At 35.9% G+C, this 26,541-nt stretch overlaps 2 protein-coding genes and 1 pseudogene across 3 annotated transcripts; 2 read left to right on the top strand and 1 right to left on the bottom strand.

The window, feature by feature from the left end:
• Nucleotides 1-1,787: 1,787 nt before the first annotated feature.
• LOC125107083 (olfactory receptor 6C1-like) lies at nucleotides 1,788-9,349 on the top strand. 2 transcript variants are annotated; one of them, XM_047741737.1, is made up of 2 exons: nucleotides 1,788-1,829; nucleotides 8,385-9,349. In XM_047741737.1, the coding sequence occupies exon 2, from the start codon at nucleotides 8,411-8,413 to the stop codon at nucleotides 9,347-9,349; it is 939 nt and encodes a 312-aa protein (XP_047597693.1). In that variant the 5' UTR covers nucleotides 1,788-1,829; nucleotides 8,385-8,410. The 2 variants fall into 2 exon arrangements, with proteins under 2 accessions (XP_047597693.1, XP_047597692.1); XM_047741736.1 differs by lacking the exon at nucleotides 1,788-1,829 and adding an exon at nucleotides 2,149-2,189 and having other exon boundaries at nucleotides 8,390-9,349.
• A 5,490-nt stretch (nucleotides 9,350-14,839) lies between these two features.
• LOC125106774 (olfactory receptor 6C3-like) lies at nucleotides 14,840-15,778 on the top strand. Its single transcript, XM_047741310.1, has one exon. It carries the CDS (start codon nucleotides 14,840-14,842, stop codon nucleotides 15,776-15,778), a length of 939 nt encoding a protein of 312 aa, XP_047597266.1.
• Nucleotides 15,779-19,039: 3,261 nt separating this feature from the next.
• On the bottom strand, nucleotides 19,040-19,680 carry LOC125107295 (60S ribosomal protein L10a-like; annotated as a pseudogene).
• Nucleotides 19,681-26,541: the final 6,861 nt, after the last annotated feature.

The following is a 26,541-nucleotide window of genomic DNA, read 5'->3' as shown; positions in this document are numbered from 1 at the left end:
CCATTAACATTCAGGGTAAGTATTGAGAGATACGAATTTAGTGCCATTGTATTGCCTGTAAGGTGACTGTTATTGTATATTGTCTCTGTTTCTTTCTGATCTACTACTTTGAGGGTCTCTCTTTGCTTAGAGGACCCCTTTCAATATTTCCTGTAGAGCTGGTTTGGTATTTGCAAATTCTTTCAGTTTTTGTTTGTCCTGGAAGCTTTTAATCTCTCCTTCTATTTTCAATGATAGCCTAGCTGGATATAGTATTCTTGGCTGCATGTTTTTCTCATTTAGTACTCTGAATATATCATGCCAGCTCTTTCTGGCCTGCCAGGTCTCTGTGGATAAGTCTGCTGCCAATCGAATATTTTTACCATTGTACGTTACAGACTTCTTTTCCCGGGCTGCTTTCAGGATCTTTTCTTTGTCACTAAGACTTGTCAATTTTACTATTAGGTGACGGGGTGTGGACCTATTCTTATTGATTTTGAGGGGGGTTCTCTGAACCTCCTGAATTTTGATGCTTGTTCCCTTTGCCATATTGGGGAAATTCTCTCCAATAATTCTCTCCAATATACCTTCTGCTCCCCTCTCTGTTTCCTCTTCTTCTGGAATCCCAATTATTCTAATGTTGTTTCGTCTTATGGTGTCACTTATCTCTTGAATTCTCCCCTCGTGGTCCAGTAGCTGTTTGTCCCTCTTTTGCTCAGCTTCTTTATTCTCTGTCATTTGGTCTTCTATATCGCTAATTCTTTCTTCTGCCTCATTTATCCTAGCAGTGAGAGCCTCCATTTTTGATTGCACCTCATTAATAGCTTTTTTGATTTCAACTTGGTTAGATTTTAGTTCTTTTATTTCTCCAGAAAGGGCTTTTATATCTCCCGAGAGGGTTGCTTTAATATCTTCCATGCCTTTTTCGAGCCCGGCTAGAACCTTGAAAATCGTCATTCTGAACTCTAGATCTGACATATTACCAATGTCTGTATTGATTAGGTCCCTAGCCTTTGGTACTGCCTCTTGTTTTTTTTTTTGTTGTGAATTTTTCCGCCTTGTCATTTTGTCCAGATAAGAGTTTATGAAGGAGCAAGTAAAATACTAAAAGGGTGGCAACAACCCCAGGAAAATATGCTTTAGCCAAATCAGAAGAGATCCCGAATTGTGAGGGGGGAGAAAGGGGATAAAAAGGGGTTCAGAAAGAAAGAAAAAAAAAAAGAAACTATTAAAAAAAAGAAAGCCGATAAAGAAAAAATATAAAAAGAGGAAAAAATATATATATATTAGATAAACTATTTAAAAAACGTTAAAAAAGGAAACGGTAAAAGTTAAAAAAATTTAGCAGAAGAAGAGAAAAAGAAAAAAAAATTGAAAAAGAAAAAAAGAAAAAAAAATTAAATTAACTGCAAGGCTAAAAAATCATGGGGAGAAAGCCATGAGTTCCGTGCTTTGCTTTCTTCTCCTCTGGAATTCCGCCGCTCTCCTCGGTAGGTGAACTTGGTCCTGGCTGGGTTTCCCGTTGATCTTCTGGGGGAGGGGCCTGTTGTAGTGATTCTCAAGCGTCTTTGCCCCAGGCGGAGTTGCACCGCCCTTACCCGGGGCGGCGCTAAGTAATCCGCTCGGGTTTGCTTTCGGTAGCTTTTGTTCCCTGAGTGCTTTCCATAGAGTCCGGAGGACGGGAATGAAGATGGCGGCCTCCCAGTCTCCGGCCCGGAGGAGCCGAGAGCCCGGGGCCCCACTCCTCAGTGCGCCCCCAGAGAACAGCTCCCAATGACTCCCGTCACCCTGGCCTCTGGCCGCGCTCCGAGCTGACCGAGCCCGCAACCGGTTCCAGGCAACCCCGAGCTGAGAGTCACTCCTCGGCTCTGTCTCTGCAGCCGGCTTCCCCGTTCGAATACCGGTAAGCTCTGCGTCACTCAGACACCCCCGATCCTTCTGCGACCCTGCGGGACCTGAGGCCGCGCTGACCCCGCCTGGGCTTCCAGTTAAGCCTCTGGAGCGATGTCCCTCAGCGGAACAGACTTTTAAAAGTCCTGATTTTGCTCAGTTGCTCCGACGCTCGCCGGGAGCCGGCCCCTCCCCCCGCGGTCTATCTTCCCGTCGCTTTGGATTCACTTTTCCGCCAGTCCTACCTTGCAGAAAGTGGTTGATTTTCTGTTTCTAGAATTGCTGTTCTTCTTCTCTTCAATCTCCCGTTGGATTTGTAGGTGTTTGCAATCTTTAGATAAGCTATTTAGCTGATCTCCCGCTACCCGAAGTAGTCTCAGCCTGCTACTTCTCCGCCATCTTGACTCCTCCCCCCAAAAATTATAAAATATTAAAAGTAAATTTTGGTATACATTCATATTCAGAAAATGACTAAATATAATGAAATATATATATATGTGTATATATATATATATATACACATATCTTAGTATAATGGAGAAAGCTTCCTCATTAAAAGTACCTTGGCGTAGTATCAAAGTTCTGAAGTGAGAGGTTACCTTATGTATTTTGGGACACTGTTATTTATTTTTAAAGATCATATTGACTTATTTAGAGAGGGTGAGAAAGAAAGCATGAGCAGGGGGAGGGGCAGAGAAGGGAGAAAGAATCCCAAGCAGACTCTGCACTGAGCTCAGACCCTGAGGTAGGAATCAATCCTAAAACCCTGAGGTCATGACCTGAGCTGAAGTTGAGTCAGACGCTAACCAAATGAGCCACCCAGGTGCTTCATAACTTTGGCTATTATTATGTGACATTATTCGAGTCTTTTTCTCTCACTGGCTTGCCCTTGATCTTTGGTAATTGCATGTCAGTAGGAATCATATCTATTTTGATTCCATTTTATCCCCAGTGCTTTGTATACTATTTAAAGATAGCAGATCCTCAAAAGATATTTGTTGAAAGAAAAAAAGTGAATGAGTCAATATTTTGTCATTTCTAAAATGAAACAGAGAGGAAATCAGAGTTGTAAAATCCTACCAAGTTCCTAGATTTTATGCTTGCATTAATTACAAGGTTAAATCCAGCACAACTTTCAAATGGAAAGGGACCTTCTAGGTAGTAGATACTTCTCCATAAATAGCACCATAACTATGATGCGAGAATAATTTCAAGTGATTCTTGGAAAAGATTGAAGAGTTCAATGAGTATTTAATCCATAGTTTTTCATGTCTTTCAATGGGAAATCACTGAGCACTGAACTCTATCCCATTCTTTTTATTGTTCTATATTCATTGTTTTTGAATATTTATTTGATACCTACTAGCTTGGAGAGCCACTTTTATGGAGACATTTTAGTATATGATAAAAATGTAATGTTTTCATATAAGATTAAGTTGTCCCAGTATTTTACTCAGCAAAAGAAATGGGAGCATCTAATCTTAAGAGAAATCCTGATTTAGGAAATTCAGGAAATCTCTCCCAAAAACCTTGCACTTTAGTTGTTTTCTCATTTAGATCATATGCAAAATATTCCATATGCTTCTGGCTGACTTCTTATTCCCTTTCTATCTCTTTGGGCATTATCCCAAAAAAGTTTCCTATTCCAATATTGGTGCAACTGTTGATAACATTTGTACAATCCTTAGTGTATTTTCCTCTAAGCCCTTGTTGGCATATTTGATTCATTGGAGTATTTGCTGTGAGACATAGGCATATATGGTAAATAAAACATGTGCCTCGTGCAGGGGAAAATCCATATAGAATCTTCATCCAGAAAAGCCCAAAGTAACTCCAAATCTAACTTCTCTTCATTGTTTTTGTTACCATAGCTACAATGGAAAATGTGTAATAGAAAATTACCTATAGAAATAAAATAATACTAAATGTTTTGAGAGTGATTTTTAGAAATACTGAATCTCTTAACCTAAAACTGAAATAGTTGTCAATGTGCTTTTTGTATAATTTCAACCAGCTGATGCAGTACATTTATATGACAAATACAGGTAAGATTATAAAACTGAACCCAATGATAAATTTCCTTTTCTTAGCACTAATTCATTAATTCTTAACTCAACTTTTCATCAGATAATGCAGAATAACTTGAGGTTGCTATTTCTTTCCACATATGTCTAGTGTTATAAAAAATGGGCATGTTACATTTCCTGTTTGTCATAATAATTTATTCTTTTATTAATTTTCAGAAAATTATTTTCTTGTTTTGGTTTCTCCCACTGACTATAAGTTTACTAAGTAGCCCATGCTCCATTTCCCAGCACAAAGAAATTAGTATTTCAATTCTACCATTTAGTAGCTGTCTTATTGTGTTTATGTCGTTTAACCTCTCTCATTGTCAATTTCTTCAAATTAACATAAGGTTATCAAAAAGAATAAATGAGGTTAAAAGCATACAGTGTTAGCACTGTCTCTCTCTTTTTTTTTTTTTATTTATTTGACAGAGAGAGATCACAAGCAGGCAGAGAGGCAGGCAGAGAGAGGGGAGGAAGCAGGCTCCCTGCTGAGCAGAGAGCCCGATGCGGGGGCTCGATCAAAGGACCCTGAGATCATGACCTGAGCCGAAGGCAGCGGCTTAATCCACTGAGCCACCCAGGCGCCCCAGCACTGTCTCTCAAATGAGTGAGAACAAAAATGGTTTTGTGATTTTGTAATGGAGCTGTATTCCTCAAATGTGATAACTGATTTTATTTGCTAATAAGATATAAGTAACTACTGTCTAGGAATACATGCTATAATATTTTGGTACAATTTAATTGTGCTTGTAATTAAATTAGCCCTAATTCCATGATATATTATTCTTATTTCAAATTTTAAAAAAAAGAACTAAAATAGAGATTAAGAAACTTGTCCAAACTCACAATACTATAATGTAGCTAAATTACAGTTTAAAATAAAAAAGATTTATTTATATATTTTAGAGGGAGAGAGGGAGAACCCAATCGGGAGGAGCAGAGGGGGAGGGAGAGACAATTTCAGACTCCATGAAGAGTACAGACTCCAAAGCAGGGCTCAATCTCATGTCCCTGAGGTCATGACCTGAGTGAAAACCAAAGGCAGACTCAACCAACTGCACCATCCAGGCACCCCTAAATTGCATTTTTAATCTATTTTTCTTTGAATGCAAAGCCCACAAATTGCCCTAAAAATACCACACATTATACATTAAGTTCTGATGCCATACATTTTATAAGAATTCTTTTCCTTTTTTTTTGAGTTGAAAATCATCTGCAAATGTAGATACTTAGTTAATAAACTGAAATAATCAGGATATAAGTAGAATATCTCTATGACAATCTACAGATTGTGAACTGATTTAAGTGATTACTGTTTTTCCTTCATTATTCCTATTCATACTGGTCGATCTGACTTGGGATTCAAACTTCCCCTTTCCATTAGGAAAAAAAAAAAAACAAGGTCATTTCTTTTTTTTCAGAAGATTCAGGCAAACTGCATTCCAAACTAATTTTGGTACTACTCTAAGGCATTGCTAAAGTAATAATCTGAAAAAAAAAAAAAACCTACATTGTTTCTTATGAGATTTTTTGCATTCAGTCACCATGAAGTTCTTACATGAGATTAAATGTCACTAAACATTTTTTCATCAAAAATGGAATGAATCATTGCAGGAAAAAAAAATGGTACTTGGTATAAACCAAGAAATTAATCAAGATACCAAATTAAACCAAAATTTTGCACTTTTCTCTGACAAATTAGCATATAGACCTAGCATATAGCCTAGCATATAGACCTAACACCAAGAAAAAGAGTGTCAATGAGAGAGAAAGAGAATTGGAAAACTGTGTATTCATGTTATGGGTGCAAATTGCCTTGAAGATATATATGTTCACAACTTTTTTAGGACTTCTAACTTAAGAAGAGAGATTTCAGCACATATAGAGAATGCAGAATGGTAAAGTTAGTGTCTAATTATATTGTGGAATTTAGGGAGCTTTTTACCACTACTCTAATTATTAAAAAAATAAATAAATAAAAAGCAATTTCTCAATTCTTAATAGGTCTTTTTAAATAGTTGCATTTGGGGCGCCTGGGTGGCTCAGTGGGTTAAGCCGCTGCCTTCGGCTCAGGTCATGATCCCAGGTCCTGGGTTCGAGCCCCACATCGAGCTTTCTGCTCAGCAGGGAGCCTGCTTCCTCCTCTCTCTCTGCCTGCCTCTCTGCTTACTTGTGATTTCTCTCTGTCAAATAAATAAATAAAATCTTTAAAAAATAAATAAATAAATAGTTGCATTTTTAAATTGGACAATTTAGGAGATACCATTCTTTTCTCAACAAGGCCGTCCTTAAAATTCATATGAAACAACAGAAGAGTCCTAAAAGTCATTTATTTAAGTAAATAAAATAACTGGTTTGTGCTTATTATTTCATTCGCATATCAGTTATTTCATTTAACACAATAGCAAGTATTTGTTCATTAAATTGATTAAATTTCACTTTCAATGGGCCACACAGGTAATTCAACAGTAAGATACTCAGGACAGGTTAGAATTCATTGAAACAAAAAGAAGCAGAGGACACACTAAACTTGTGACCATAACTTATATGTGACTGGGAAAAAGAAACATGAATGAGTAGTTAGGAAGGAAAGCCTAAAATTATATATCTTCAAGTCTCAGGTGTATGTTTCATTTCTCTAACAAAAACATCACAGAAATGCTTGAGAGATCAGAGTCTATACACAGCTGTTAATTATAGAGTATTGTCCATTGAGAACAATGACTTTTATGATTGAAATATCCATCATCCACTTGAATTGCCATAAGTTTTTTTACAAAATGTCATTGTGATGTCTGTTTCTCTTGTAAGTGCTCTTTAGCCTGTTTTCTCCAGTCCTGAGAAATAATAAAAGAAATATTCATTTCTTATGAATCTCACATGCTTTCCCAGTAGCTTTGGCACTATCCATTTCAGTTGGAATTTGCCTTAAATAATCAACAGCAATATTTTTTGCAAAACAGTGAAGTGAGTGAAAAGAGAACTCAGGCATTTAAGGGGGAAAAAAGAGCAAGAAATTCCACAGTATTGTGAGGCATTATATACCAACAATCAACAATTCTATATCTTGAAACTAAATATCCTATTGCAAGATTTCTCTCATGACTCTGATTTGAAAACTTTACTATTTAATGAGAATGCACAGAATAAGGGATTAGAAAATGGATTGGTTCAATTTATTGAGGGGAATTTTAGCTTCACTCTAAAATGCATTATTTTTGTTGTTGTTGTTATTCAGGAAGAGAAGATAAAGGGATTTCATGTATGATTCATTGATTACTCCAGGGTTGATAAAACAAAGCTTCTATAAATGAATACTGATGTAAATAAAAGGAAAAATATAAAAATATAATATGGGATGGAAAGTAGAATATATACATAGGGAGAATACACTAACAACATTTAGATGGAAAAAACTTTGAAGGAAAAACTGTTCTGTAGAAGACAATGTTTATTTTAAATGTTCGTCCAATTTTGCTTCTTTAGCCAATGAAATATGTAGATCCAATCTACTAAATTTCTCTGTCTTTTCATATTCAATACTCTGTAATATCTGAGGACAGTGTGTCAATGAATTCATTGTCTACAGCTTAAGATCACGAGTAGGCAGTTGAAAGGAAAATGGGAGTCAGAGTGAAACACAGAAATCTGTCACATTGTTAAAGATTTAACTTCAGTGAATTTCAAATTTAGAGACACCTCCATTTTAGTGACTTTTTTCCTGACATGTCATCTTTTCTATGTTACACTAGTACAGTAAGTAATAGTACAGGAAACTAAGGGCCAGAAATGAGGAAAGGAGACACTTTTATTGTTTTTGGAAAAAAAGACAAGTAGTTTCCCATTAAGAAGGGGACCCATGAAAGAAGTACATTTATATCAACAGGAAGCATTTCTATTCCAGTTATCAAACATGCAAAAACAAACAAACAAACAAAAAAAAACTAACTAAAACGCCTGTTTTTCTCATTTGGAATACATGGTTTGGATAAGATTTTTTTTTTAAGATTTTATTTATTTGACAGACAGAGATCACAAGCAGGCAGAGAGGCAGGCAGAGAGAGAGTTTGGGAAGCTGGCTCCCTGCAGAGCAGAGAGCTGGATGCAGGGCTGGATCCCAGGACCCTGAGATCATGACCCGAGCAGAAGGAAGAGCCTTTAACCCACTGAGCCACCCAGGCGGCCCTGGATAAGATTTTTAAAACGCTTTTTAGATTCAGTTTCCAATCTGTGAAATAAGGATTTTATGGAGAAACATTCTATGTAAAACACAGAGAGCAACATATGAAAAAAACTTACTTATACATGTTACCTATTTTATTAAGATGTCTTAAAGATCTGCTACATCAAACTGGTATGGCATAATATGTTTATTTCTAGAGATAAATTCCAGAACTATCCGTGGATAATCCTCTTTTCTACAATCTGTTTGGTTTTATTTTTCCCTCTAGATTATACAAAAGAAGAAATAAATGAAAAACCACACAGAAATAACAGAATTTATCCTCCTGGGATTGTCAGATGATCCACAGCTTCAGGGGGTGATCTTTGTCTTTCTGCTCATCACCTACATGCTCAGCATCACTGGGAACCTGACCATTATCACCCTTACCCTGCTGGATTCCCACCTCCAGACTCCCATGTATTTCTTCCTCAGAAATTTCTCCTTGCTAGAGGTTTCATTCACAACTGTCAGCATACCCAAGTTCCTGGGCAACTTGATTACAGGAGATAAAACCATTTCCTTTAATGACTGCATGGCTCAGTTCTTTTTTTTCATCCTCTTGGGTGTCACTGAATTTTGCCTTCTGGCTGCCATGTCCTATGACCGTTACATTGCCATCTGCAAACCTCTGCATTACATGACCATCATGAATCCCAGAGTCTGCAAACTCCTTGTCTTTGCCTCTTGGTTGGCTTCATTCTTAATCATATTCCCATTACTCATGCAGTTCATACAGCTTGATTACTGTAAGTCCAACGTTATAGACCATTTTACCTGTGATTATTTCCCCTTACTACACCTTTCTTGTTCAGACACAAAATTCCTAGAGATAGTGGGCTTTTCCTGTGCTGTGTTTACTCTACTGTTCACTTTGGCATTAATAATTCTGTCCTACATATATATCATCAGAACAATTTTGAGGCTTCCTTCTGCTAGTCAGAGGACAAAGGCCTTTTCCACCTGTTCATCCCACATCATTGTCATCTCCATCTCCTATGGCAGCTGCATTTTCATGTACATTAATCCAGCAGCAAAAGACAGAGTGTCTCTGAGCAAGGGTGTTGCTGTGCTAAACACCTCAGTAGCCCCCATGCTGAACCCCTTTATTTACAGCCTAAGGAACCAGCAAGTCAAGCAAGCCTTCATGGAGAGGGCAAGGAAGATTGTATTTTTCTTAAACAAATAAAAAATAAAGGATAAAAGTATTGTCATCAATTAGAGGCATAATAAAGAACAAGTAAACAAAAAACAAGGTCCCTCAAATGCCTATGAATATCAACATAGTCTCACTACAGTTTTACTTCATTGCTTGTATTTCTGTTGCCAGTAGTATACTGAGGATATTTGAATATATATTTTTCCATTTAAAAACCAATCACTTTCTCATGTATTTCCCTTCCTTTGAGTTAGTCTTTCCACTCTGTAACTATAAAAATGACCTCATTTTCTTCTTCTAAGTATTTTTTAATTCCAATTTTTCCACAATAATTCTTAGAAAATGAAGATACATAAAAAGAACAAGAGCATAAGAGAGAAACTGTTATATGATTCCATCAGGAAACACACCTTCTAGAACTTCAGAAAATATTAAGTCATGTTTAACACTTTTAATTTACTATACAAAGACCATAAATACAGTCATGGCTTAGAGTTATAACATTCTCTTACTTTTTCTGGCTATTTTGATATAACAGTTTATACATACAATTCATTTAAGTGCAAATGATGCAAAACCTTATTTGTTTCATGATATACTTTGTTCATAGAAAAATCATTTTAACAAAAATCAGTTACGAACTATCATTGTGTTTATTCAGTACTATACTGGATGTTCTAACCAGGAGACTAGCAGGACAAGCACCAATACATTTACTAATATTAGAAAGGAAGAAACAAATAAACCTTTCTTAGCAAATCACATGATGTTTCCTCCTAAGGCCTTAGTGCATTTACACTAGATGGTTCTTAAACCAGACACAATCCTCTCCCAGATATCTGCATGTCACCAATTTCTCTACATAAAATTATAGTACTCCCCCACTTCCAAGGTTTTTCAGTTTTCCTTTACAAAATAGTTACTAATTTATAAAAGACCCTATAATTTAGGAATCAATCATGCTCACATCAGTAGCTTGAAATGTGCCATGTGAGAGACTTCACATCTTGGAACAAAATCAGCTCTATACATCAGACCCTCACCTCCACCCCCTGAAAAGCAGTTGTTAGACTTTTACCAAAAGTCATTAATACTACTCCCTTAGAACCTGCATCTGCCATGTAGTGGGTTTTCAATAAACACTGAGTACATAAAAACATTTGAATAATTTAGAATGGTTGCAACGCCCTAGTGCTCTGACTAAATATTTTACCCAACATAAACATATGTAATAATGTACATAACAGTGAGTTAGCTTTTAAAACAGTGATCAAATAAAGTGTATATTTTATCATAACTAGACATTTTGTATGACAAAGGAATAATTAATTGAATATTTTCTAATGCATCTGGTGTTCATTTTCCTCTTTTATTTTACATTAGAACTTTTGACAACTATGCAAAAATCAATTTATTTGATGTGTAATGACTTTTCATGAAGTTATTGAGAACAATTCTTGCTAAGATTTGTATTGGAACTTTCTAATGGTAGGAACTCCCATGATGCAAACCCTAATTTTTTTCACACACAAAAAGATTCTCTTAACTATATGGGTTACCCCTAGTAACTTACCAGATCGAACATCATCTGTCAATCGATACACTTCTGAGATTAAAAATTCAATTTATAGAATAATAGCTCAATTAAATGATGGTAGTCAGTAAGTAGGAGGCCAACCAACATCTTGTGGAGTGGCTTACCTCCACAAGAGCATGATAATATATCACTGAAAATGATTAGTAATACATACTGGAAGTGATCAGTAATACGATGCCAGTTCAGGTTTTAGAGAAAGTCTTAAAAGATTTAGATCCCTTAACCATTTGATTTAACAAATTTTGTCTTTTGATTTAGAACATGTTAAGCAAACCATTATTTGTAATTAAAATCCATCCTCCACTCTCTGAGGAGAGTGAAACCTGGTAGCTTGAACGATGTTTCATTGACCTAAAACATAGTCAGTCATCAACCTCAGAATACATGATGGTAATTGACACATTATTAAAAAGCAGATGCCTACTAGCTTGTGGATAGGAGGGTAACAGATTTAATCAGTCTTCTTTAAAAGTAAATTATTCTGAGGCCTAGAGAAAAGCTAGACAGCTATTAGGAACTAGGAATAAAGCAGTAAGGGTAGAAAGTTAGAGAGTGAGAGGGTGATCAAGGAGGAAAGAGAGAGACAATCCAGTATCTAGGAGTTTGAGAAAAGATATGGAGAAGAAACATGTCTAATAGGATATTTCATGAAGTGCAGTGCTTTGTGAGATAGAAATTCATTCCCTTTCCCTGTGAGTCACTAAAGATTGTGTTGCTCACAAGCACACAAATGGTGGACACCAGACAGTTTAACTTCTTTCTGCCTCACTCTTTCTTTTCCTGAATAATAATAGCACTGATCTCAGATGGTTTTGTTTGTCTGCCTGTTTGAAAAAATGAGATAATTTTATGGTCAGTGCCTGGTAATCAATAAAAGCTCTGAATAAAATATAAAAAGAATTGCTATTTGGATACAAAACTAAAGGCAAAGGAATAGAATTTTCACAAATAGAAAATCAATTTCACCATCTCCACTGAAATATCTTGAATAAATATTTTCAATGCCTATTTTAATGTGTAGCAGTTACATATAAATTCTACACACCTCAGCATCTATGTATTGTCCTATGTGTGAGCCAGTGGTTTGTTCATCCTTTCCCACTTTTTTCTTTTGTCTCATTACCAAATACTCTCATCTTTCAATCTTGTAAATGATCCACACCCCACCCCCCCACAAATAGTGTTAATCTGCACTACTGGTATTAAATGCACACATGTTTTATGTCCACATTTATAACTGCAAAGAAAATAAAGCTAACTTGTTAAATATAAAATTATATTACACATATGTGTACATATGGTATTCATATGTATTTATTTTTTATTGTATTTATTTATTTGACACAGAGACAGAGATCACAAGTAGGCAGAGAGGCAAGCAGTGGGGGCGGGGAAGCAGGCTCCCTGCTGAGCAGAGAGCCTGATATGGGGCTTGATCCCAGAACCCTGAGATCATGACCTGAGCTGAAGGTAGAGGCCCAAGCCCCTGAGCCACCAACGCGCCCCTATATTTCTATACTATATTACACTTCTAGGAATAAAAATGACATCTCTCATTGAAGGAATTGTGGATTAAACAAGTTCAAAATATCCAATGCCAGCTTTCCAGATATTTATTCTATTGATTCATAAATATTCTCAATATGAGAAGATGTCATATGCACAAATATAAGTAACTGTTTAATGGAAGTAAATAACACAGTGAAGAAAGTAGTCAAAAGGCAATAAAAGCCACATTAGGGAGGGGCTGGGAATGGCTTCCCTAAATTCAAAGGGTCAGTAGAGGTATAAACCTCCTGGTCAGTCTTTAAGAGGTTGTCCATTTCAGAAGACAATAGGTCATACTACAAATCCACAGCAGTGTTTTCCACCCTTTCATCCTGATAAAGAATTCTTCTCTAGGTTGCCAAAATTCAAAAGATATCAGCACACTAATTCTACTGGAGACAAGTCCAGTTTCTGGAAGAAAAATGTGGATTCCTTATGCAATCACAGAAGAGTGAAATTCTACACTTGATCTTAGCCAAAAGGCCGAGAAGCAATAGAAGTGTGAAATTCTAAATCAAGCTTTCACATACTTAGGATCTCGCTGTTTGTATATTTGTCTATTTACCTGAATCATTTTGCTTTTTGTACTTCTTAATCAATATTTATAAAAATGATTCACCTCTGTCTTTAATGATTCTTCTCCTTGGCATTCTGTTTACTTAATGAATTCCCCCGGGGCCAACAAAAAGACACGGATAAAATAAGTCCAGTTCCATTTGTATGTCAGACATAGAGAAGAACATTTCATATATTTCTATTTCTCAAAACTGTTTGCAGGAAAATATAGCAGTCCATGAACTTGAGAAAAATATTACTTAGGTTTTACAGATGTATAATCATAGAATTACAAAATATTTATTTTAAATGTTTGCATGAATAGAAAGAAAAATGACTGGATAAATAAGTGTTTTGTAGTATATGAAAAGAGGCAAATAGAAAAGTAGTAGTCAATCTAGGTGTAACTGAATTTGTATGTGGAGTTTGATAGATGAAAAGCAAGAATGAGTTGAATTATAATAAAAAGTTGTCAGCATTTTATAATATCAGGAATGACGGATATCATGAGTCGAAGAGAATTATAATCCCTAAGAACCATGAAAAGGTTAAATCAACACACTTGTTTTGAGAGCACAGTAGAAACCAAATATTTTGCTAACTCGATTTACCAGCTCTGAAATTGTGTAAATATTTAAGCAAATCGGATGATAAAATTTGAGACTAGGTCATCAAGAAGAATCAGGAAGTAAGTAAATTTTTTATTCTTCAATATAACATATGGAATCTTCATTTTACTTAAATGTTTTAAAATCATGTTTGCATATATGTTTGTGGATTTACAACCATTTCAATATTAAAAATTAAATAATTGCTTACTACCAAGAGACTCTTAATAAAATCCTAAAACAGGAACACAGAAATTAATCTTGGATTGTTCAGTTTTTTCTAATTTGAAAATGTATTCTGTTACATACACAAGATTATTATTAAAATTCCCTATTGGAAAAAATATCTGCTTCCCAGTTGATATTATGTTGACCTACTACTTGTTCATTTTCCATAGCAGTATTATTAAAAAAAAAAAGAAAAAGAAAAGAAAATGATTATGCATTGAGTGAATTCAACTACTTCTAGGCAACTATTTAATTTAGTAATAGAATGTTACCTTATTGTCCTTCTAGCCTATCAACAATGCAAAAATTATATATATAAGAGTGTGACAGCATCAACCAAACTCTTAAAATAATTCATGAAAGAATGTCAACAAAACATTCCCATGCATAAACATGCATGTTGTACAGTGAGAGGATTACTCACAAATTAGATGACTAATTTTGCAACCTTGTGAAAGTTTCCTAAACTATGTAGGTCTCAAATTGTGGAGGCAGGCCTAAATAACCCCTGTGAGATTTGAAACCCTGTATTTAGATTATCCATAATCCAGACTAGTTTTTATAATATTGAAAAGAAAAATATCAATTAGAATATCTTCATGATTTTTTAAAAAGGAGCTAAATATTTTCAAGAATAATTAGAATCTTAATATTAAAAAAATATTAGAATAAATAGCTTCTGCTTAAATGTTAGCACAAGATTTTTTTTTTATCCATGGTGCGTGACAGTGCATTTTCAACAAAAAGAAATCAGTATTTAACTTCAAAGAATATGTATTACTTGAATGTGAAGTCCAGTAGAAATTGGAGAGTTGCTGAAGGAAAACATTTGTTTTTGGGTTTCATAGATTATTCATCACTGTGGATATTTTTAAGATTCTGTACTCTAACCTCAATCTTGTTTTAAATTTTTATGTCCTACAGGGGAACACACAGTTTCTGCTCTAAAGTTTCTGCTCTAAAGGGGGGAAGAAAGGATCGGCAATGAAAAACCGCACAGTACCCACAGAATTCATTCTTCTAGGGCTATCAGATGACCCACAGCTTCAGATTATGATTTTTCTCTTTTTAATTATCACATATATATTAAGTGTCACTGGTAATTTGGCCATCATCACTCTCACCTTGGTTGACTCCCATCTACAGACCCCCATGTATTTCTTCCTCAGGAACTTCTCTGTATTAGAAATATCCTTTACAACTGTCTGTATTCCTAGATTTCTGGGCACAATTATCACCAAAGACAGGACGATCTCATACAATAATTGTACAGCTCAGTTGTTTTTCTTCATCTTCATGGGTATAACTGAGTTTTACCTTCTAACTGCCATGTCCTATGACCGCTATGTTGCCATCTGTAAACCCTTGCATTATACAACCATCATGAACAAAAGAGTCTGCATTTTACTTGTCTTTTGTGCTTGGCTGGCAGGATTCTTAAATATCTTCCCGCCAGTTATTCTTTTTCTCCAGTTAGATTACTGTGGTTCCAATGTCATTGATCACTTTGCTTGTGATTATTTTCCCCTCTTGCAATTATCTTGCTCAGACACATGGCTCTTAGAAGTGATCGGTTTTTACTCTGCCATAGTGATTCTGCTTTTCACTTTGGCACTAATAATTTTGTCCTACATGTTCATCATTAGAACAATTCTGAAACTACCCTCTGCCAGTCAGAGAAAAAAGGCATTTTCTACATGTTCCTCACACATGATTGTCATTTCCATCTCTTATGGAAGCTGCATATTCATGTATGCCAACCCTTCTGCAAAAGAAAAGGCATCATTGACCAAAGGAGTGGCTATTCTGAATACTTCTGTCGCTCCTATGATGAATCCATTTATTTACACCCTCAGGAACCAGCAAGTAAAGCAAGCCTTTAAGGATACTATCCAAAAGGTTATGTTTTTCTCCAGTAAATGAAAGTATAAGGAACATTAAAAGGATGACGTTCTTGTAAATACTATTATCACACTTTCCCAAAACTCCCTTTCCTTTACTAGATTTATGTATTTTCCCCTTTTTTCCACTCCCATATTAAAGTTCCTAATCATTGAACTCAATACATTTAATGAACTGGATATTGTTTCAGAATTTTCTGTAAATTCAAGTGTTTTTTTTCAATGCAGTAAAACATCTGGGTTAATGATTATGATTCTGAATGATAGTGGTTTCCTTTAAAGAGACACTGGGCATTTAGTTTGATGGAAAGAGTGTCAGGATTGATGTGGATTTCTGAACTTTTCATTCTTACCCAGTAATAGAAATGAATGTTATTAGAAAACTCTGATTCTCTTTGTCATTTCCATAAAATCAAGTAAACACAATCACCAGAGGACTGGGAATAAAATATAAATATCTACTTTAAAATATTAAAAGATTAGAGACTCATACATACTAAAAAATATTTACAACATTTATCATAATTAGGATGCTAATGAGGAGGAAGAGAAAGGAGGCAGAAGGGGGTAGAAGATAACATATAAATTTTCAGCAATTCCTACCTTCTAGAGCTATTGTTTTCTTTGTCTTGACTCATTTAATCCTGCCAACAACTTTATGGGGTGCGATTCATTACTCATTTCTCTTAGTCAGAAGTATTTTTCCGTAGGCAGATCAAATGCCTCCAAAAATTAAAAAATAGGCAAAAAACAGACAATGTAAAAATACACCAAACGTATAAAATGGATGAAACTATGATAAACCACTGGAAGTTCACCTTTCTGGAGAACCGAGCTTTATTTGTGGCATCTAGAACCGACTTTAGGGTTTTGGGAAGTACGGAAGAGAAATAACATCTACTGATAATATTCTACACGCTCTACTCTGTATTAAGCAAATCACATGCAGTATATATTTTACAAAACTTCTTAGAAAGTGAACATTATTGCTTCCGATTTATAGGTGAATGAACATGATGAAATTGAAGTTGAAATTTCAAAGTACAGAGATTGCAGCTTTCAGAACTGGCATTTCAGTCACTTTCCCTTCACCTCAAAACCCAGACTAGTTGGGTTACTTTCATCTTCACCCTGACTTTCACTTGTAAATAAATTATGAATAAAAGCTCATGTTCAATATTAGGATTGTTACATTAAAGGACTTTGTAATGTTTAATGAACTCATTCAGGCTTTTCTTACTTATGGCAAGCTTTAGGGATCAGTGATGAGAAGGAGGATTCTTGCTCTAACTTATCTCAGATTCTAGTGGGGGAGAGAAACTACGTGAAATTAAAATTTAATTTGATCAATGCAGTAACTTAAGCATGAGCAGCCCATTGGCCAGGTAATGTTATCATTGTCAAAGAAAATGTCAGTTTTCCTGCCTTAGCACAATTAGTGTCATTTTCACTATAATTGCTAAATGTTGATTCTTTTTAACCCTAAAGTCACGTGAATAAGACAAACCTTGTCTGCTTTGGCTATTATCTCAGTTTTCACCTTTATTTTATTTCTTTGTCATAATCACATATGTTTTTTAAAAAAAAGTTATACTATTTCCTCAGTAATACAGGGTTTTTAAAAAATGTTTATTTATTTATTTGACAGAGAGAGACACAGTGAGAGAGGGAACACAAAAGGGGAATGGGAGAAGGAGAAGCAGGCTTCCCACCAAGCAATGAGTACGATGCAGGGCTGAATGGAGGGCTTGATCTCAGGACCCTGGGATCATGTCCTGAGTGGAAAGCAGACACTTAGCGATGGAGTCACCCAGGTCCCCCAGTAAGAAGAGTTTTTGAGAATAGGATATGATACTCTCCAAGACTCTCCAGCAAGGTTCCCTTTACCCTCAAATGGCATTGTGGATCATTCATTCATCTACACTCAGTTAACCTGGTACCACACCGAATCTATTACTATCTCAGATCTATTTTGAAAGAATTTATATCAATGACCATAGTCAAGATTTTTAAGACTTTTTCAGGCATTTATCAATTTACATTAGGAAACACTGAGATATATTTGACAAATTAAGTCGATGCACAAACTAGGTAAACTAAAAGAAAAACCAATAAAAATATTTAATACCTATTATGTGGATTTTAACAGCTTACTATAAGCAGATTAGGAAACTCACAAATATAATTTCTTCCTCCTTTTTTTTCTTACTTATTGTACTTTTTAATGCTTTAGAGGAGCAAATGATGAAAAGTTTTTTCTAGCTCTCCAAATTCTGTCTTCCTTTGCCTTTGCTGTTGCATTTTTTTTTTAAACATATAATGCATTATTTGCTTCAGGTGTACAGGTCTGTGAATCATCAGTCTAACACAATTCACAGCACTCACCATAGCACATACCCTCCCCAATATCCATCACCCAGCCACCCTTCGCCTCCCTCCCACTCCCCAGCAAACCTCAGTTTGTTTCCTGAGATTAAGGGTCTCTTTTAATTTCTTCCTGATTCTTATAATGAAAATCATTCAGATGTTATTTCTGAAAAGACTTTCAAAGCAACTAATTGCAAGCAAGCACTAGCCATTTGGATTAATAGAACAGACCATTTCCACCTTATAAGATTTTGAGCAACAGATAAAAAGGTAGACAAATAGCATGGAGGACAAGGGGAGTTAGAGAGGAGAAGGGAGTTGAGGGAAATTGGAAGGGGAGATGAACCATGAGAGACTATGGACTCTGAAAAACAATCTGAGGGTTTTGAATGGGCGGGGGATGGGAGGTTGGGTGAACCAGGTGGTGGGTATTGGAGAGAGTACAGATTACATGGAGCACTGGGTATGGTGAAAAAACAATGAATACTCTTATGCTGAAAAAAAAAGGTAGACTTTTCAGTATGGAATTAATATTTTATAAAAACATATACCCAGGTCCATATGATTATAAAATATAGGAGTGCTCACAACATTTCCAACAATGCAGTAAGAATTCCAAGTAAAGGTAAGAAATATAATTAAATGGATATCCTGGGCAAAAAGAATAATGATTGCAAATAGCAGCTGTAAAAGTGAGCGAAGTGAATGGGAATTGGGTGGTTGGAAACAGAAAACAGCAAGTAGTCATTACTTCTCTCTTATGCTTTCTATGAAAAGCTGATTTTATTGATTCAATTTATTATGCACAGAAAAAAGGTATGCTATAAAACCATTATTAGTGTTCCTCATATGGATAGTATATATTTCTTTCTTTTTTATTTTCTAATGTTAGCAGAAGGGTTTATCGAGGTATGCCTTAGTACAGGTGCTGGGGCTTGTCCATGATGCTTTTGTTGCATAAAGCGCAGACCTCCTGCCAATCCTTCTTGAGCAACAACACCTGGAAGTTGACAGCTAAGTGGATGTTGCACACAAGCTCATCACCTGCCATCTTCATGTGGCCAACAGTCACTGCCAGACATAGCAACTTCTTCATCTGGAATTGGACTGCGGACTTCACTTTATCCACTTTGACCCCCATGTTCTCATTGTGGGTCAGCATGGAAGGGAAATTGCCAACTTTATTCAGGCCTAGACCCAAAACTTGTGGAATCTGCTTGATCAGAGATTCTGAAGCCAAAAAGGCATCACACTTCTTGGTCATATTCTTGACTAATTTTTTTTTCTTCTTGAGTTTCTTCAGGGTCTTAGTGTCCATGTGGGGAATATCCACAATCTTGGACTCATCACAGTGCTGCTGAGCCCCCAAAACTTGGGGCAAGGAGTGGACTTGAGCCTGAATGTGCCTGCGAAGCATTTGTCCTTCTGTGGGTTGTAGTTCTTCAAGCTGATCTGCAGCTCCACCATCTCCAGAAATTTCTGACACTGGCACTGATTCCCATTCAGGACTTCCCACACCACCAGTACAGGGTGTCACTTGGAAACTTTGCTGCTCATGGTGCCTCATGACACAATAACCAGATGCAAGAGCAACATTATATGTTTTAAACTCTCTTCAACATTTTACCTACCCCCCACAAGATATTAACAATCCCTTTAAGTGGTTATACTTTTTTCCTCCTTTTAAAGTAAAAGGCAGATATTCATAGGAAACAAATAATGTATATATCACCAATATGCATCTGAAAAATGATTCAGATCAAAACTGTGTCCCCCAAAACAGCCATTGTACCCATTGCTAGGGGAGGTGAGAAATTTTGCAACATGAACATACACAAAGAAATCTTAGATTTTCAGAATAGGATGCTATTTCTTCCACAAAAGCACTTTCTTTCACAAGAGTACTAAAAAAGCTCATCTAATATGCCAGGCTTGGCTTATGGGGATTTCTTTCCAAAATAACATATCTTAGAAAATTAAAAATTCATAAGACAGCTACTCTTTTCGAATTAAACTTAAATCCCTAAATTTACATGCAGAATATTGCTTTCACTAAAGAAGCTTAGAATCCCAAACTCTTCCACTGGTAATCTCAGATATAACATATGCCTGTATGATAATATCATTTCTCATTGGAAAGAGTTTCTGTCATTTTTGGATTGAGCACTGAGTTATCCACAACAACAACTGCAGCCATAATCATAGATTATGGGATTAACAACTGATTCTCTCACTGATAGATAAAACTTAATCGTTCTCCATCAGTCTGATTTGAGTCACAGTAAGTCTTTGTATACTTAAATAGATCTCCTTGGTGTTCATCATGCCATATACCACTCTGTCTGATGGTAGATCTCCAGCGCTAAAGTCCTCAAATTCGCATTGCCCTCTTTGCTCCATCTATAAAATTGGCTTTGTATTGCTGTAACTCATAGTCAAATAGGATTACATGAGCCTCATGATACAGTATGTTTATCAATATGATTAGAAATTTTCACCATATACTAGAATGTCATCTTTCTCGATGCTAGATCTTCACAGACTATGAACGTTTTATAGAAAATGGAATACTTTGTTCATTAATCCCTACCAAAGGGCTTACCATAGTGCCGTCATTTACTAAAATATTTGTTAATCTACAAAAGGATGGAGGCCTCAAAAAGCCTATTCCTATATAAACTATTAATACCTCCTGCCTTAAAATTATCATTGCTCTGCTCTGATATCCTGTTTGAATAATTTTTTTATGACTCGGTTTTCTAGGATGCCTTGTTTTTCAAAACCATGGACAGAAATCACTATACCCCTTCAACAATACAGTTGTTGAATAGCAGCTCCTCTTAAACTCATTACTCAACAGGCAGAAACTCTCTTTTCTTTTTAGGTCTACCTCCCAGGATCTCCACTGGGGACACATACAGAGCAAAATTATATCTTTTAATCATGGTACCAGCTGGAACCCTATGGTTAGACTTCCATGGGTATCACACTTTTAATGTTTTCTTAACTTGAGATGTTTTCATACAGATAATAGTGAAAATCACAATGGTACTCAACAATATTATTCACTTAGCACATCAATGGCTTTCTTGACACGGATGCCTTCAGGTCTCAGGAGCAGCTCATATACTCCATTATTCACTCCACTAAGTCTCCATTTGTGCAATCTTGGAAAAATTAATGAAACTCTCAGTGAGTCACTTACTGATATAAAAATTAAGGAGAATAATGGGAATTACCTCAGAGGGTAGTTTAAATATTTATTCAGACATGGCTAACAAACTTGCCTAGTACCTCCCAGGGCTTAATAAATTAAAACTATTACTATTATCTTAAGTAATGTCAGTTTTAATTAAATGTCATAAAGCCAGCAACATGCAATTTACTCAAAAATAATTTGCCTTTATGCATCACAACAGTGTCTGTAGGACAACTGTCCTTGTAGAGTACTTTATGTGGTATTCCTTCATCTGTAAATTGAGGATGACAATAATGCTTACTTCATTTATTGGTGAGTAATCTGCATGACTCTTTTACATTTCATTACTCTACTACTGTTTTATTATGAACTTATACATTTTGCATCTTCTAAGTTCCATCACATATGTCTATCTATATGCAAGGACTGCAAAGGCTACATTTTCAGTTGTCTTTGAAGCTAGGATTCTAAATATCATTTTAGTTCTGCCAATCAGATAACTTCATAAAAGATACAAACTTTAAACATTGTTACAGGGGTGCCTGGGTGACTCAGTTGGTTACGTGACTGCCTTCAGCTCAGATCATGATCCTGGAATCCCAGGATCGAGTCCCACATCGGGCTCCCAGCTCCATGGGGAGTCTGCTTCTCCCTCTGACCTTCTCCCCTCTCATGTTCTCTCTAATAAATAAATAAAATCTTAGAAAAAAACACAACATTGTTATAGTTAAGCATCTACATTGCTGGTGTAGATCATAGCAGATTCAAATGACCCTAAATTTTATAGCAATAGCACCAGATTCCTGAGGAAGAGTTATCGTGGTAACTTAATTTTGTGAAGCAGCTTTGAGGTCATTCCACGAAGCTCATCCTAAAATCTGCCTTCAGGGATGCCTGGATGGCTCAGTCAGTTAAGTGCCTGCTTTTGGCTCAGGTCATTGTCCCAGAGCCCTGGGATCGAGTCCCGCAGCAGGCTTCTTGCTCAGTTGGGTCCTGCTTCCCCCTCTGCCTGCTGCTTTCCCCGCTTGTGCGCTCTTTCTCTCTCCCTCTCAGACAAAAAATTAACAAAAATACTTTAAAAAAATCTGCCTTTAGCTCTCTTGGTAATTCCTTAAACCAACAACTACTTGATACTAAATAGATTTATTTTTAATTAGCTTCCTTAAATCCTGCTCTCTGCAACTGTAGTTGAAATACAGAGAACCTATCCCAGGAACAGACTCTTTTTTTTTTTAAGATTTTTATTTATTTATTTGACAGGCAGAGATCACAAATAGGCGAGAGGCAGGCAGAGAGAGAGGAGGAAGCAGGCTCCCTGATAAGCAGAGAGCCCGATGTGGGGCTCGATCCCAGGACCCTGAGACCATGACCTGAGCCAAAGGCAGAGGCTTAACCCACTGAGCCACCCAGGTGCCCCCCAGACTCTTAAACCAATAAGAATCTGGAACCAATTTATTAACCCAGTTTTGTCTGAAATCAGCAATGATTCCATTAGACACATGAATACTGATAGTCTACATGGACACATTTATAAGGGAGAGTTCATCTAGAATTAAAAGCCTACTAAAAGCAAGGCTGAATAAAACTGAACAATGAATACAACACTTATTTAGGAGCTAGCTGCTTCCAAATATATTAGACAGCTTAAAAAAAGAAAATATAACTTTAAAGTTTCAATTATGTCATAACTGAAGAGATGATATAGCCAGTATTAAATCCTTATCCTACAGGTTCCTTAGTTATAAAGCTGATTTAATTCACAACTTCTTCACATGTCTTATGTGAATGCTAGGACACTGATTGGGAAAGAATGGGAACTGATCAATGGATGAAGGTATCTCTGTGGATTCAGATGACTCAGAGTACCTGAAAGTGAAAGCACCACGTAGACTCCCTTGTCAACAGAAGGAACCATATTTATCTTCCTCTGCTTCATGAAACTATAGAACCTCTGTAGTTACCACACATGAAGGAATTAGCTTTAAATTTTTCCTTATGTGTACAGTCACCATTCCTATTTTCTGACCTAATAATATGTATCAGAATCTAGCCTTACCAGGAAGTGGTAAGCAAGTACAAACTCAGGAGAAGGCATAATTACATTGAAAAATTTTACCGATTTTGATAATTTATCAAAATTAAATATGGGAACTTATGTTTGGATGGATTCTCATAGCACATATCCAGGAGAGAAGAAACAGAATTTTAAATTATGCCAAATTCATTTAAATAAGTGCCTCTACCAGAAATTCTGGGTTTCCTAAGCCACCTTGAATAGCTAGAAGTTCCACTGGAGGGGCACCTGGGTGGCTCAGTGGGTTAAAGCCTCTGCCTTTGGCTCATGATCCCAGAGTCCTGGGATTGAGCCCTGAATCAGGCTCTCTGCTCAGTGGGGACCTTGCTTCTCCCAACCCTTGCTTCCATCTCTGCCAATTTGTGATCTCTGTCAAATAAATAAATAAAATCTTTAAAAAGAAAAAAAAAAAAGAAGTTCCAGTGGATTCTCATGAGATCACTGAACTGATAATTCTGAGTTAACTTATAACAAAAAAGTTAAAATATTATAAATTCCTTAATATAATTATAATCAATAGATTGATGATATAGTTTGGAAAGCATTCAACATGTTTAAGCTATTCACTGACCTCCAAACTCTATTCCCTAAGACACCAAGAGTTGAAACAAATATAATGACTTTCTTTTTTAAAAAACTGAGGAGGGCACCTAGGTGGCTCAGTTGGCTGGGAAACTGCCTTTGACTCAGGTCATGATCCTGGAGTCCTGGGATCAAGTCCCACATTGGGTTCCAGCTCCATGGGGAGACTGCTTCTCCCTCTGACCTTCTTCCATCTCATGCTCTCTCTCACTCTCACTTTCTCTCTCTCAAATAAATAAATAAAATCTAAACAATTAAAAAATTAAAAACTGAGTAAAGGAGCACATAGGTGCCTCAGTATGTTGTGCATTTGAATCTTGATTTCAGCTGTGGTCATGATCTCAGGGCCATGAGATCAAGTATCCTGTCATGTTCCACACTCAGCAGGGAGTCTGCTTGAGGATTCTCTTCCTCTTGCTCTGTCCTTCCCAGCTCATGTTCTCTCTCTTCCTCTCTAAAATAAATAAAATCTTTAAAAAATTAAAAAAAAAAAAAAAACAGGAAAAATGGAAGAAGGGGTAATGACTAAAGTGGGAGGTACTCTTAGTGAAGGAGCAATTGAGCATCCGCACTAATGTCTCCCTTAAATCTTCAAATGATGTAAGCAAGCTATTATCCAACACCCAAGGATGTCTAGATTGGTAATAAAAATGATAATTGACAAAATCGACCTTCCTATAGGAGATTCTTCATGAAAGTCTAGGAGAGAAATAAATGGCCAACCCACTGAGGTAATTCTTATTCAGTAACAACAGCAGCAACCACAATAAACATAATGTCTTATGAAAGCCTGACCTGAATTACTATGGTTAATCACAAACTTTCATCCAATGCAAACCTGAATCAATTTCCAGAAAAAGAGCATCTTCTGTGCAGCAGAAAGTGTTCTGTTACAATTTAAGAAAGACCCTGCAGGTTCACAACATACATACAATGAATTTCATTGTCAATTTATAATGGCTAGTTACCAGAAGAAGAAAAAACTGAAACTGGTTGACAGACAATTCTGCATCATATAATATAAATGCAATAAATAATCTACTGAGTCAATGAATCTCATTCAGAAATGGCCCTAAATCATAGGATAGGATGTTTTTCCAGTAGAATCATTTCCAGAAGCTTACAGATAGTCAGATGTTAAGATTTTGTACTGTTTTATTAACATTAGTTGATGGTATATTGGGTAGCAAGAGGCTTAGAAGAAATATTGGAGTATCAAAACAAAGAGAGTTAGGAGATTGGTACTTGAATGAGACTCTCATAATGGAACCAGAATATTTAGGTGTTTGTGTGCCATGTGACTTTTCAACAAAAACTCATCTGAAAAGGAGATTTATAATAATCAAGAGGATAAGATGACCCATTTTATGAAAGCCATTCACTTTTCCTGAACCATTTATTTGAATACTTGTTTACTAAGTTAAAGAAAAATATGGCCATGAAGGCAATGATTAAATTTATGTAAAAGTTACCTGGATGTAAAACCTGCCAGTACCCAGGATCATGCTGAGCTTTTGATATAGCTCATATGCTAGAGGGAACAACCAGCTACCTGACAGAAAATTGATAAGTTTACAACCCCTTTCTTCATTGAGGGGACTCGAATTTGTACTCACTGGAAGAAAAACTTTTTCTGAATATGTATTTGCTTCTGTTTCCCATAAGGCTTCTTCCTGAAATACCATCTGTAGGGTACTAAATATTTTATCCCAAGTCACAATGATTTAAAGAAAATTGGTTCTGAAAATGAACTTATTTGAGAGTAAAAGAAGTGAGGCAGTGATGTGTATACATATTACTAGGTACTATATCATCTAGAAATGACAAACACAAAATAGCTATGATGATAAATTCTGGTCATTCATTCATTCATGAAAATTATGAGTAATAACCCAATAACTGGGGTTTGTGGAAAATGTCTAGGTGCCAAGTATCTGCAGGGGTCTTACTAGCATCACCATTTAAGGGGTAAATTAAAATGGAACGTACATGAGAGATACAGGAAGCATTCATGTAGGCAAAACATTTTGGTTTCTCAGAAATGAGGTTTAGGTCACCATACCAATAGCCAAGCAAGGCGCTGACTGAAGAAAAAAAAATGTAAATGTGTATATATACACTACATAATGATAAAATTAAGAAAATATCATTTAACAGCTTTTTTTCTGACTTGGGGAGAAGCTCTTAGGACGTGCTAAGAAGCATTGCTTTGTTTACAACAAAAGATACAATAAACAAGGTAAATCATACAAGAAGAAAGGAGTTTATTAATATGCCATCTGTAATCTGACCATCATTTTTTACCTGTCTTTTGCTTATTTATAATTTTATATGTACTCATTAATTTTCATTTATTTATTTTTTCATTTCATTTTCAACTTTATAAAATGAAGGCAAATACTAGATATTCATTTTTTTTAATTGTGCATACTGGATAACTAATTGCTGAATAGTACCACATCTATCACTGGGGTAAAAAATATGGTCTCAGGTGTGAATTTAAAAGTAAACTAAAGCTAAAATACAAACAAATCTTATCATTAGTAAACTGATATGGCATACC

The sequence above is a fragment of the Lutra lutra genome, chromosome 8, assembly GCF_902655055.1.
Source record: "Lutra lutra chromosome 8, mLutLut1.2, whole genome shotgun sequence".
NCBI classification, from domain to species: Eukaryota; Metazoa; Chordata; class Mammalia; order Carnivora; family Mustelidae; genus Lutra; species Lutra lutra.
Note: the sequence above shows the minus strand (reverse complement) of the source record. Positions and strands in the feature narration are given on the sequence as shown.

Coding starts and splice junctions, on each gene's coding strand:
- LOC125106774 (XM_047741310.1), top strand. CDS start 14,840: ATGAAAAACCGCACAGTACCCACAGAATTCATTCTTCTAGGGCTATCA.
- LOC125107083 (XM_047741737.1), top strand. CDS start 8,411: ATGAAAAACCACACAGAAATAACAGAATTTATCCTCCTGGGATTGTCA.